This window comes from Excalfactoria chinensis, chromosome 8, assembly GCF_039878825.1.
Source record: "Excalfactoria chinensis isolate bCotChi1 chromosome 8, bCotChi1.hap2, whole genome shotgun sequence".
In the NCBI taxonomy this organism is placed as follows: Eukaryota; Metazoa; Chordata; class Aves; order Galliformes; family Phasianidae; genus Excalfactoria; species Excalfactoria chinensis.
This window is the reverse complement of record NC_092832.1, coordinates 20,744,458-20,757,409: the sequence shown is the minus strand read 5'-3', so window position 1 is coordinate 20,757,409 and position 12,952 is coordinate 20,744,458. Positions and strand designations below refer to the sequence as shown.

The following is a 12,952-nucleotide window of genomic DNA, read 5'->3' as shown; positions in this document are numbered from 1 at the left end:
AGGCATGCTTTGCACTTCAAAATAGATGGATTTCCAGATGGAGATATTGTAGATCTCTTCCCACAACACTTGTATTTCAGGGTCTTCAAACATGATATTAAACATAAGCATTAGCTAATTAAGTACTAACTAGTACTAACTAGTGTGTGTTCCTGCCTTCATTCTTCTCTCCTTAGGTGCAATGCTATGTTACTTTGATTTGTGGGTTTGCTGGCATGCCTTAGATCAGGCACAGTTAAGCAGCAAGCCTTGAGTTTGGATAGGAAGCAAGACCTAGTTCTTAGCTCTTGAAATGCCACAACAGCAACACCTGCACCTGGTTTCCTTCACCCTATGGACCTGGTTTGGAAGGGTTTTGTGGCCTTCTTGGGCTTGTTTCTCCAGCTTTCACAGAGAGAAGGACCTCAGTCTACAGTTGCATTGCAAAGCCCACTTTGCTACACTGCTGAGACTCATGGTGGTGGAAAGGAATTGTTAACTGAATTAAAAGGCTTAGGAAGACTTCTAGGGGAAGTTTCTTCTATGTGTTTAAGTGCAATTTGGAGATCAGGCTAAAGCAAGCAAATGATGTACGTAACAAAAAGCTGTTTTCAACTGAGATGTTAGCTTAAACCTTGGGGTCAAGGACAAACTTGCAGATGTTTGCTCTGGTGTTCTCCACCAAATGGCAGAGGAGAAAGGCTGTGTCCAAACTGAAGGGTGGTCTGGATATTTTGTGTAGAGCCAAGGCACATCTCAGCACACCAAGCCAATGGGGCAGCCACAGCATGGCAGGGACACCAAACTAGGCACCCATAAATTGAGAGCCCATGAGATATATGGTGGAGACCACAGCTGTTGGAACATGTTGCCTCTCACTGTTTGCACTTGCAGGTTAGCCTCTTAAGTGCCATTGGAATTGCACTGGTTAACTACAAGTAAAGGGTAGAAGTGATCTCACCTTACCTTATTCACAGCCTGATTTGTGAACTTTCTGGTGTGTTTTTCTGCAACAACAGTGACATCCAGTGGCCAGCTGGAATTTTCTTTGAAAAACATGAACCATCATGTTCACACAAAGCTTTTATTCTGGAAGAATTACTGACTAATGAGGCTGGGGTTTGACAGGATAGAAGATTTTCCTTTTCTTTCTTTTCCTTCTATAAATGATAATGCGATGGTTTCTATTCCCGTTTACCAATAGGGTGCTTCTCAAGAAATGGGCTGGAAGAGGTTGTTACGTTCTGCTCCAGCACAAAGTTTAGCCTACATCTGTAAGCATCAGAAGGCCAGTGTTTTTCTGAGGAATCACTGTGGTTTTGTGCTATGGTATTGCCGTGTTTTTAACTGGTGAGACATCATGGTTTGATGTTGCTGTCACAACACAAATAAACCACTAGAAAGGAGCTCCTGGAAAAGAAGAAACTAGTCAGTTCAGTCTGTAAAACCAGTAAAGAACAATCAGTTTCGTATCCTATCAGCTGAGAGCTTTGGTTTGTAGTTTTCCAGCCCATTTTTAAAGGGAAAATGACAATAGTACTGGCCGTGTCTTAAGAAAGGCTGAAGTCCCATAGATTGGGTCCTTGCTGGGCTGAGCCTCAGAAATGTTTGTAGACATTCAGTGAAGCACTCGGCATGCAAAAAATGTGTTTTGCTGATGGAGGTGCTATTTGAGGCTCAGGCTGTTCAGACTGCAAGTTACTGGAAGTGTCTTGGTAAGAATACAAGTGCAGAGCAGAGAGGCATGGAAACAAGCATTTTCCCTTCTACCCCAACCATTGCCTGGCTTTGGCAAGAAGGTCCTTATGCCTTTCAAACTAGTTCTGGATGGCTTGGAGGATTTGCAGTGGGATATGAAACACTTTGCTTAGAGGCAATCTGCCTGATGCCAGCTGTTAGGACTTTAGCATGGCAGCTGTCCTGGAGCCAGTCAGTGGCTAACATGAAAAGAGCTGATAACTTTGATACAGATGGAAGCATATTGTCTGCCTTAGCTAGGCTGTGAACACCCTAACGAGACACCTTTAGCAAAAGAAGGACTGCATTTCCTTATGGATTTCCTCACTGCTTCAAGCATTGATAACATTCAGCAGACAGTATTGTGTGCTTTACAATACACACAGTGCATTTCATACCAGACCATCCTTACAGAGGTGATTAGATGGTCCTAGATTGTTGGGACAGATGTTTCAGTACCCTGAGAAATGCTGCTTATCCTCAGACTCGTGCTGCAGTGATGAGGATGGGTGAAGTTCCCAAGATTTTGTATATTGGCCCCACCTTGCAGAGGGTCACTTGAGATACCTAGGGATATATTCTGTTGCACAACTCTAGAAGGGCAAGCACCTCTAGTCACACCATAAATAATACTTTTGTGTAGAGTGGCATGTTCCCAACAACATGGCTCAGTGGGGAGCATGCACCTTAAAGACTGAAAAAATAACATGTAATAGTAGAATTCTTTATAAGAAAAAATGTCAATAGCCATCATCTACACAGTGTCTCAGACTAGGCAAGCCTACCTTCATTCACAGTAAAATATGAGGACAAAATAACAGGCAAAACCTTTGTTTCAATACTGTCCACATAATTTTCGTCTTACAGCTTTCTTGTCCTGGTAGGTTGTTCCAGCTCATGACAGCAAATGTTATAGCTACTTTTGCAAAAGGAAACATTCCAAATCTGTAGTCTTTGCTTGCTCACAAAGGACATTGCCTTTCAATTTGTATGTGCTTGGTGTGGTCAGGAATTATCATCCTATCTCAAACACTGATATAGGAAGGTTTTGTGAGCTACTCATCCACCTCCCTCTGCCCTTTAGAACTGATATCCATGAGTAATTTCCTTAAGAATATGTACTGAACAGGTCATGCCCTGTTGGGCCTTCTGTCTGTAGGGAAACTTTTAGTTTTTTAGGCTAGAATGTAAAGCAAACCAAAGAGGACCACAGTCAGCCAAAGCATGTCATTGAGGGAGTGATCAGCAAAAGCCTTGTCCCTCACAAAACCCTTGCACAGTAAGGAAGAGGGACAAGGCAGAAGAGGGAAGGGTGGGGTGAAAGGATGGAAAGGCTTCAGGCAGCGGTCAGAAGCTTCTGCAGGATGATAGGACAGCTTGGTGGGCAGTGATAGCAGATCCGGTCGGTGCTTGGAGCAGTTTAAACTGATGTGGTCAATAGCGCATGTCTGGAGTATTTGAGATGGTGAAATGAATTGCTCATTAGAGGAGCTCCAACTCTCCAGTGAGACTGACCAACTTAACACTAGTCACGTCATTGAGATGCCTGAAGCAGCAATGAACCCTAGTGTGAGTTCTCAGCTGTTGCTGTGGTGTGGCACAGAGACCAAAGGATGTGCCTGGGAGGTGACCTCACTTCAGTGTTTGCTTGTATTGCTTTTCTTAACCAAAATGAAACAGCTGGTTTAGGCTTGAAAACAGTTGAGCTTTCTGTTGAAGGAAAAGACCAAGTAAATAAGTATTTTATTGGTTTCCTTGTCCTATACGTAGGGCAACTCAGTAAAGGAAGAGATGTGCAAAGATAGTACAGAACTTAGTGGTTAAGCCCATGGGATAGTGCTGCATAGGGTCACCAGCTTGAGTCTGAAAGCAAAGAGTTGTGGCAGCACAGCACTGGTTCCAAACTGGTAAAGTCTGGGGAGAGGATTGAGTCCAGTTTTCCACTGAGCCCACTGGGGTCTCTGCACGGTGCTCTTGGCTAGTTCTAAAGGAGGGCTTCTAGTGTGTGACATTTATGTGCCTCCAGTATAGCTTCATGCCCTCAATGGGAGGGTAAAAGGAGGAATAGAACGGAAGAGGTGTGATTGCATGGAGGAAAATAGAATAAGACTGTGAATCTGTCCCTCTTTCAGACAGAGATGCTCTGAGTGCAGTCTTGCATTGCAGTTCTCAAAGACACCCCAGGGCATCATAAATCCATGCTCCACGACCAGACATCCGTCTAGAATGACCCCCTCAACTTTTGGCCCTGTGTCACTCCAGTCTACACCCAGCTATAGTGTGGCCCTTTTCCAGAGCAAGTTCTGCAAGTGCTCATGGGTGAGAGGTGATTACATGCAAGGAAGGAATGGAGAGCCATGGGGGTAATGCTGGATGTTCAAAGCTGTGCACATTTTGGCCTTTCATGTTTTATTGCTTTGCTTCCCGTGACTGTCTAAAAGTGGCTGTGAGTCAGTTCCTCGCAACTGTGGAGAATAACAACATCAAACAAGAGGGAAATGATTTCTCCATCTGCCTTGGAGAAGCAGTGGCATGATGTAAGGAGGCTATGATGAAAGCCTGCTTTACAAGACTTTTGAACAGGTTTTGTACAGAAGTATTTTTAAGTTGTGCTTTGGGCTTGGGTACTCTTGCCAAAACACAGGAGGAGGAAGGCTCGTTCCCTGCATCCCCAGCTTTCCTTCCTAGTTTCTTGCATAATACTGAATTTCAAATTGAAAAACCATGTCCTACAGCAAAGGAACAGCCAATAGTCTGGGGCAACAGGCTTGTGTGAAAGGTGGAGTGCAGTTCCCAGCTTCTTCTGAGTGCTGGGCACTCTTTTCTGTGGGAAGGATCCCTATGGAGAGCATCAGTGGATGTACTGAGGGTGGGTGCTGAGGCTGCTGAGTTTTCTGGGGTGCCGGTTCGCTCACCCACAAGTTGTCAGTCTCAGCATCTATTGTCTGTTGTGTTTGGGTGCTCTCGTGGTCCAGGAGCTGCTTCAGAACCCTCTGTTCTGTGCTGTACACAAGGTGTGCTGGAGATGCTGATTCAGGGCTGTCCTTGCCTCTAGACTGACATTTCAACAAAGTGGTTTAGGAAGAGAGAGGAACGTCTGGCAGCAATAGCAGTCTAAACTTGAATCAGGAGAAAAAGTGGAAGAGCCTCTGATTCTGAAAGAATGATATTCATAAGAAATCTTAATGGATAGTAGAAGCCGTCATACTGCTGGAGATAAAGTGGAAGGAAAAGAAAGATTTGGAGGATGTATCTTCAGAACTGGTTTCCCATCATGTATATGGGACACCTGCAATGGGAGGAAATGGTGATGTAGGGTGTCATGTGGTTCCCTTGGTAAATTCAAGTCATTGTCCAGAGGCCATTGGTTTAGAGTCAAATACTGTAGGATAAATCCACATAAAACTAATTCCCTGAGCTGTTTGCTGCCGCTCCTTGCCACAACCTCTTCTTGACACCTTCATCACTCCAAAAAACTCAGTTAAACCATTGCAGAATAAGAGAAATAGCATCCTTTTTGCGGCAGCAAGCAGAGGAATGGGTAAATATTTGTCCCAGTTGTGAACATGCAGCTTCTGACATTTGCATTTCTGCCTGAACTAATTCTTGTGAAGTCAAGGTACCATAAACATACTGGTGGTGCCAAGGGCCTTGAAAATCTGCACTGGGAGAGGAACGGGAATAGAGACAGCCGCCTCCTGATTGCAAGGCAGCCTGAGGTCTAAATGGCAACAAAACGTTATACATAACGTCTGATTCACTGTGTGGAGAATGTAAAGAATTGAGACCTCCCGACACAGTTTACATTGGCCCTTTTTATGACTAATTGTGCAGAAAATAGCTCTGCTTGTAGTGTGCATGGAAACAGTTCAGGTTTCTGCTGTGTGTCAGCTAATGGGCTAGCAAGGCTTTTTTAGCACAACTTCAAAGGCTCTAGCAATGGAAGTCCTTTGTGAGGGAATTATCTTCTGCTCCTTTGTACCCCTTTATCCCACTAAGCCGTGGAACAAAGAATTGTGAAATGAAGAGACAAAGTAATTTGTAGGAGATCTCCAGATCTAGATAAAGCACATAATATTTGCTTAGAAACATTTTTCCTGCTTCTTCCATCAAAACAAGATTGTATTTTTGTGGGTAGGAACACCCAAGTTCATTTAACATTTGAAGGGTGCAACCTTCTGCTTGGTTATGCTATTGGTAGGGTCACCAAGATGTCCAAAATAGTAAAGAGAAGCTTTAGTTTCAGTGGTCAATTAGAAAATGCTCAGTTGTGACTGTTAGATTTGGCTGAGAAGTATACTTTTCTCCTGACCCCAGCACATTCCACTCAAAAAGGAAGAAAATCTACATTCTCAGGAGTGTGCCTGTATGCACACACTTTATGGAAGCCTTGCATTTTTTTATTACCTCTTCAGTTTTTGCTGTTGTTTGTAACAAAGTGCCTTATTCTTTCTTCCTTCCAATGAAAAATGGTACCTCGGGGAGATAAGGAAATGCATAACGTGCATCTGTTTTGTGTAGTCCAAAACTCAGTTCTTAATTAAAAGAAGAAACGGGGTTTGGAGACGTTTGATTAATGTAAGCAACCACACTATGTCTTCATCCAGTGTGTCCAGTCATAGATCCCCTGTCTCAGAAACACAAAACACAAGACAGAGGAGGCAAAGGTCTCACCTTCAATCACATGTAACGTAGAAAGTCCCAGCAAATGCTGTGAGTTGTCCTCTGTGTTCAAACTCTTAATATAACTCTTTGATACTGGTGGTTGTCCTCAAGGCAATCTGGGGAGTATTTGCTTATCCTTAGAGGACAGGAGGGCTGCATTCACACCTTTCCTGCTGAGCTGGAGTCTATAACAGAATAGATGTTAAATGTAAATGCACAAAAACCTGCAAATAGTTAACTAAAGATTTTTTCCAGTACTTCAGTGTACACTTGTCGTGCAGTTTGCCTCATATCATCACAAATATCTGGAATATAAACATGTAATGGGCTGTTGTGTCAATACTGTATTTTATTTGAAGAAATTATTTCTTTATTTTCTTATGTTTATATCGTTTCAAACTATTAGGAGAGGCTTTCTTGCATATCTTCATGCCCAGGTAGAGACTTCTACTTTCAAATTCTTATCTAGAAAAATCTTTTCTGTCTGCTTTCTCTCCTATTCCCATACTCACATGGAACTCCCAAGGCAGGCAGTGTTCTGACCTCTTAGATCCAGCTTTCATCAGCTGTCAAGGTAAATTTGGGTTACCACTGCAAGAATAGTTTATCCAGGTTTACAGTGAAGAGGGAGATAGTGATACAGAAGCAAGAGCATTACTCTGTGCCTGCAGGTTATCTGATATCTGATCTACCTCTGGATGCAAAAACTTCTCAGTATCTTTTGGAATGAAATTTTCTGTCCAGGGAGAGAAGTTATTTGAGAGTTTTTATCAGAAGTGCATATATATACATATGTGTGTATACAGTATATACAAATATATATACACACATACAGATATATATCTGCATACGTATGTCCGTATGAAGTACACATAAAATGTGTGTGTATATAAATGAAACCCATTAATGTTGTAGCTCATCTGGCAGTTATTACATATTCTGGTTGCACATATAGGCAGCCAGAAGCAGGGACTTCTCACTGGCCAAATCCATGCTGAACACAAGTGCTTCACATAGGTAGGTTAAAGTGGTTTTTATTGCATGCCAGTAAAAGTGCTAAATTGTTGTCAATATTCAACATCAATGCTTATCTCAACTTGTATGTGACCACAGGGAGATGTTTTATGTAAGACATTTCTCATATTGAAAGTCATCCTAGATTTTAAAACAAGATAGACATCAGCAGGAAGAAAGCCAAGACATTTCTTCCAGGAATTATTTTAGCCTTGGAACTACGGCAATAGCAAGAGTGTTTTCATGTTTCTTTTGTACAAACTGCATGGGACCTCCCAAGTGCCACCTTATCCCACAGACCTTACCTTACTTTTCCACATATTTCCTGTCCTTTGTACTTTGCACATTTTGGCATCCAGAGCTAGAGTGGAAAAGCTGCTGGACAGTCCATGTTTTCCTCTGCTGTCATGCTCTGTAGGTCCCCATGTCATCATGGTCTCAACAGAATGGGCAGGAGCAGGAGGCCAGGAGATGTCACTTTTGGTCTTATGCATGGTTTGAAAGGGAACTGCATGTTTTGCTGGGGAGCTGGTGTTGTTGTAGGCCTGCCATTTAGTGGATGAGGAATCATAACTATTGCGTAGTTACGCTTTTTTCCCCTGCATTTAAAGCAGTTAAAATTGGGTTCTTTTGATACTGTCCCGATGTCAGAGATTTGCTGGATCTAGGACAATTTGTTAAGAAATCTCTTGGCATTTAAGACTGCTTCAGGGGAAAAGTAGAGCATTGGAGTATGGACACAGAAAGGTCTCTGACCTTGACACCTTTGGTTTTGATTCCTCAGTGTCACTTGCCAGTGACAGAATTGTGGCCGTTGTTTGCTTTGGCCACGACATAAAAAAAAACAGGATATGATCAAATCCAGTTAATCACTCACAAATGTCTCATTTCTTGAATCTCTGAGGGTGTATAAAACATTTTTGGGACTGCTCTCTTTTCCTTTGGCTTTTATTATAAGTAAGCTAGGGGAAAATCAAATTTTGAGTTGTCTTAAAAAGAAGCGGAGGAATTCTGGAACACGTTAAAACTCTGCAAATGTATGTTTAATCATTTAAAGAAATGGCTTTTGGCTAAAAGCTCTTACCAGTGCTTGCAAGTTGCTCTAAAAGCCATACAACTACATCATTCTCGCAACTGATGCGAATTAGCGCCCTTGTTGGCAGTGTAAGCAGAGAGAAGCAGGCTTAAGGAATACTGCAGACCGAATTACTCTTAGATTCGTTGTGACTTTATGCAGCATGGGTGAAGTGTCCTAGGGCTGACTCTGCTCGCAGTTACATTAAGTCATCCTATGGTGGTATTGATTGTTGTTAGAGAATTTTCTTTCCATATTTTTCCGATGACGGTGTGAACAGAGAGACTTGGGCATGTCTTGCCTGGGTTGTTTTTTTTCTGTGAAAAGCATTTGATTCCTTAATGGAGACAGATAGTTACAGGCTTCTCTGTATTAAATGTATATTTAATGCATACCCCGTGCTTTAGGCGTGTGTACTCCCTCCAAGCAGCAAACTCTAAGCAAACCAGAGGAATGCACTTCTACATGTGGCACGTGGTGGAACTCAGTGCTGCAAGATGTCATGGGGCAAAAAGTAGATGGAGGCAGAGGTCTGAGCACATTCATGACGAATTGGTCTATTCAGAGCTGGCAGTGAGACGTGATGACCTGGCTGTAAATGAGGGTCACCCAGCCATGCAGAGATAGAAGTTAAAGGATGTAATGGGTGAGGACTGTTCTGTTCTTTCTCAGTCTCTTTCATTTATGTATTTTTACATATTTACTATTTTCCGTAAGCCACAGCTGGAGTCAGGTTACCGCTCTACGTGGACTTAAATATAACCTGTTAGTGGAGTTCTTGTGTCCTTGCTTTATACCTCAAACCCATCCTGAAAACAATGTGGAACTCTGACAATAAGTTGAAAGCTTTGGAGGGATTACACCGCCTTATTGAGTCTGTGCCCTAAGTCTTTTGAGGATTCCCATTGACTCCAGTAGGATTTGGTTCAGACTCAAGTGTATAGAATTCCCTTAAGTAAACTCTTTCAAGGCGCATACATGCTGCAGTACTTATTGGGCTCTTTGTTACTTCTGTGAATAGGAATGCAACCTTTACACTTCCACCAAAGTGCACTGATTTACAGAACTAAGTCTCCTCATCTGGGGAGAGATGAAGTTACCATCCCAACCCCTCCCGACTCAGCTGTGCAGGTGGCTGAGAGGTTGATCAGGCAATTTCTGAACCATGTTCATTTTAGGTGGATGAGCCCTGGATAGAGCAACTTCAGAGCTTCTTCATAAGCAGATGCCCATGAATGATGATGGGCAAGGTAGACATCTGAGGGTGTAAGTTGTTTCAGTTCATGAGTCAGTGCCCAAGCAGTATTCTTTTCACCACTGCAGAATGATTCAGATACCCACATTATAAGATCCTTTAGTCGATGCACATAATAAAAGTTGCCACGTTAGTGGTTTGCAAATTCCTGAACAATAAAGTAGTATTAAAAAAGAATCCATCTAGGTTTTGTTTTATACACATCTTTGGTCATGTGAGGAGAGGAAGGAATAAATAAGATGGAAGAAGATCGTATCAGGATGTATGCAGTTTGTTCCCCTGCTCATTGCCAAAGGCTGTGGGCTAAGCAGTGAACAGTTGCGTCACTTCAACTAATAGTGTAATGTGCCTTTCTTGCTCTTACAGCCAGTTTAGCTTCTGGTAACCTTGTGTCCCAAGCCTGTTGTTCAAAAGGAGAAAATCAAATGAGTGAGCAGAGCAGTTGTGATTGACAGTGCTATTTTCTACCTGTATTTTTAGGTCACTTCCTGGGTAACAACACTGTGATTGATGTACTGAGACAAGCAGGATTTGAAGTGGAGCACACCCCTCCTGGACAACCGATTGGAAAGTAAGCAGCTGCCCACAGATTATTAATCATTTTCTTTCCTCATCTTTTTTTCTTCTGCTTTTCTTCTCTAATGAAGTGAGATTATTGCATTAGTAAAGGAGGTGGATAAGGGGATGTGGCACCTTCCATTCCCACCCAAATTCTATACAAAAAGTGTGCTATGAAGCATCCGTAGTATGAGTCTGGAAAATCAGGGAGCTTCAGTGGCTGTTCCTTTCACTCATTAATATTATTCTTATCACAGCTGCTTAATACTACCAGACCAAGGACCCAGCAGTTTCTTCCTGTTTCCAAGAAAAATCTTGTTATGGTAATTTGCCCCATAATTTTTTTTTTGTCTGTGGGTTTTGGTTGCTTCTCCACTGCGGAGTGGTGAAGTGCCACCAACTTCCTTCCTCAGGCCTCTCTGTCAGGCTTTCTTCTTCAGGTGGGATTTCAGTTTGCCTGAAGGATCATGTTGAATGTAGCAGATGCATCTTAGATTCTGGAAAAGGAGCTGTATTGGTAAAAAGTGTCTGAATATTCCCCAAGCATCTCCATCCATCTGATCGAGTGTAGAGTAGCCAGGGAAGACTGATTACCAGGCTCTGGTCAATCTTCATTAGTATAAGCTGAAGTACAGCACAAAATTGTCCTCAACTAGCGAAATAGATTTCCTTCTTTCCATAGACTTCTATTTCTTGGCAATTCAGATGAGGTCTTTGTTTGCTTGAGGTCTGTGAGTATCTTAGAAAACAAAACTGGAAGAGGTGGTGAGATACCATTAGGTTTGAGAAGTTAGTCTTTCCACTGCAATCTGCAGACAGAAATTGGCTGAGATTTCCCCGTCATAGGATTGTTATCCTCATTAGGAGAAAATGTCAGCAGCATGGTTCTCTTCCTGATGGGGCCAACATGACATAGCCTAAATATGAGGTGAGTTTCAGGATGGTGGATTAATTTGGGGGGGGGTAGGAAACTACGAGTGAAAAAGCTATGTTTCATGTACTTGGAAAATCTGTCTGACTCAGCCTTGTTTGTGAAACAGTCACAATGATTTATATAGAATATAATATGGCTCAACTATACATAAGTGTCTTTGACAGAGCATTTATTCTAAGTGATTCTTGGAATACGTTGAGCCATAGAAGCCCAGTCTTAAATAACAATGGGAAGAAGTGGAAGAAGAAACTAACACAAAGCAGAGCATATATTCAGGGGAGGTTTAAGAAGCACTTGTGACAGTGAGAAAAGTCAATGTGACACAGGAAGAGCTGTAAATGCCTTAACTGCCTGGAACTTGAAACCCTGGCTGAAATGAACCAAAAGGTCTGTGTCTAAAAATACAGCAAAACAAAATCCAAGCAAACAATACCAAAACAGCTGAGTTTTGCAGTTCCTGCAGGGGTGCACATCCTGCATTTCTGACAAAAGATTTTGTTTCAGGGGAGCAGGCATTTTCCACTGTAATTTTCATTCAGTTGAAAGTATCATCTTCCCATGAAAAGTACTTAAGCTGAAAATTGTAAAAAAACTCTTAATTTATTGTCTGTTTGCAAGTCTTTGAGAAGTGTGAGAGTGATCCAAAACCAGTCTCTGTTCTTTATGGTCTTGGGATATGCCTTTGTAAGTCATCACAGACTGGATGGAACATGATTGGGCAGGAAAAGTGAAGCAATGCCACTATTGAATGTTGACCAGCTTGCAGTGTGGGGGCTTCTCTGTGTGTATGCATTCCTCACACGTTCTGGATGACCATGTGGGTTTTTATGAGCGCGACATGCGGGCTCTTGTGCATTGCTGGAAGAAGTGCATAGCTAGTGGTGGTGACTGTGTTGATAAATGTTTTGTAGCTGAGAATTTGCTCTGTTTGCTTTGTATCTGTCATAGTTTCCATGGAAATAAATAGGAGGCGTTACTTTCAGCAATCCATTTACAATATCACTGTGCATATTTTGAGTATGTTGACATTCATGAGTGTATGGGAGATTGGTAATCACAGCCTGAACCTCTGATTAATCAGCTGAGGCAAGTATGGGGTCAGCTGTGGGAGCACAGGTGAGAGTGATGTAGCTGTGCTCCTGGAAGGGGTGGAGCTTGACTCCATCCCCTCTGAGACCTCATTTGAGGGCTGACTCCCACTGAAGCAGTATCTCTTGGAGATCGCTCACCAGTGAGGACTGCCCCAGCTTCCTCAGCCAAGGCACCACCACTGGTGAGTTTCCCTTTGCTTATTCCTTCTGTATATTTGTTACCATCTGTATATTAACAACCAACACACATGAGTATTGGACTGAGTTGAGAGAGGGCATAATGGTTGTATGTAGTAAACAGCGGTTGTATTCCGTAAGGATGAGATGCCCTGTTAATGAGTCTGTATATATCCCAATGGTCTGATGACTTTTGTCTTTCTTTCTGTTGTTTTTTGGGGGTGTTTTGCTTTCCTGCTTTCTCTTTCAAAGATGAGTTTTGAAAGCAGCTAGAAGGGACCACAGGAGGAGATGTTTTTGAGGCAGTAGCTATGCTAAACCTGTGTATACACTGAATAAACGCATAAAAGCTCAAAACAAATTTTGAGCTGTTTGAAGGGAGAAAAAAAAGTTTTATGAATCACTGAGATGCAGGTGGCTTTGTCTTGTTTCTTGTGGAGCCATATATGAAATAAGAGACCTTTCTT

General features: G+C 42.3%; 1 protein-coding gene across 1 annotated transcript in view; it reads left to right on the top strand.

Annotated features, from left to right (window-relative positions):
* TRABD2B (TraB domain containing 2B) overlaps positions 1–12,952 on the top strand; it is a 238,375-nt gene that overhangs the window by 188,015 nt on the left and 37,408 nt on the right. The window contains exon 5 of the mRNA XM_072343459.1: positions 10,206–10,296. Coding sequence (XP_072199560.1) covers positions 10,206–10,296 — 91 coding nt within the window. The remainder of the gene's footprint in view (positions 1–10,205; positions 10,297–12,952) is intronic.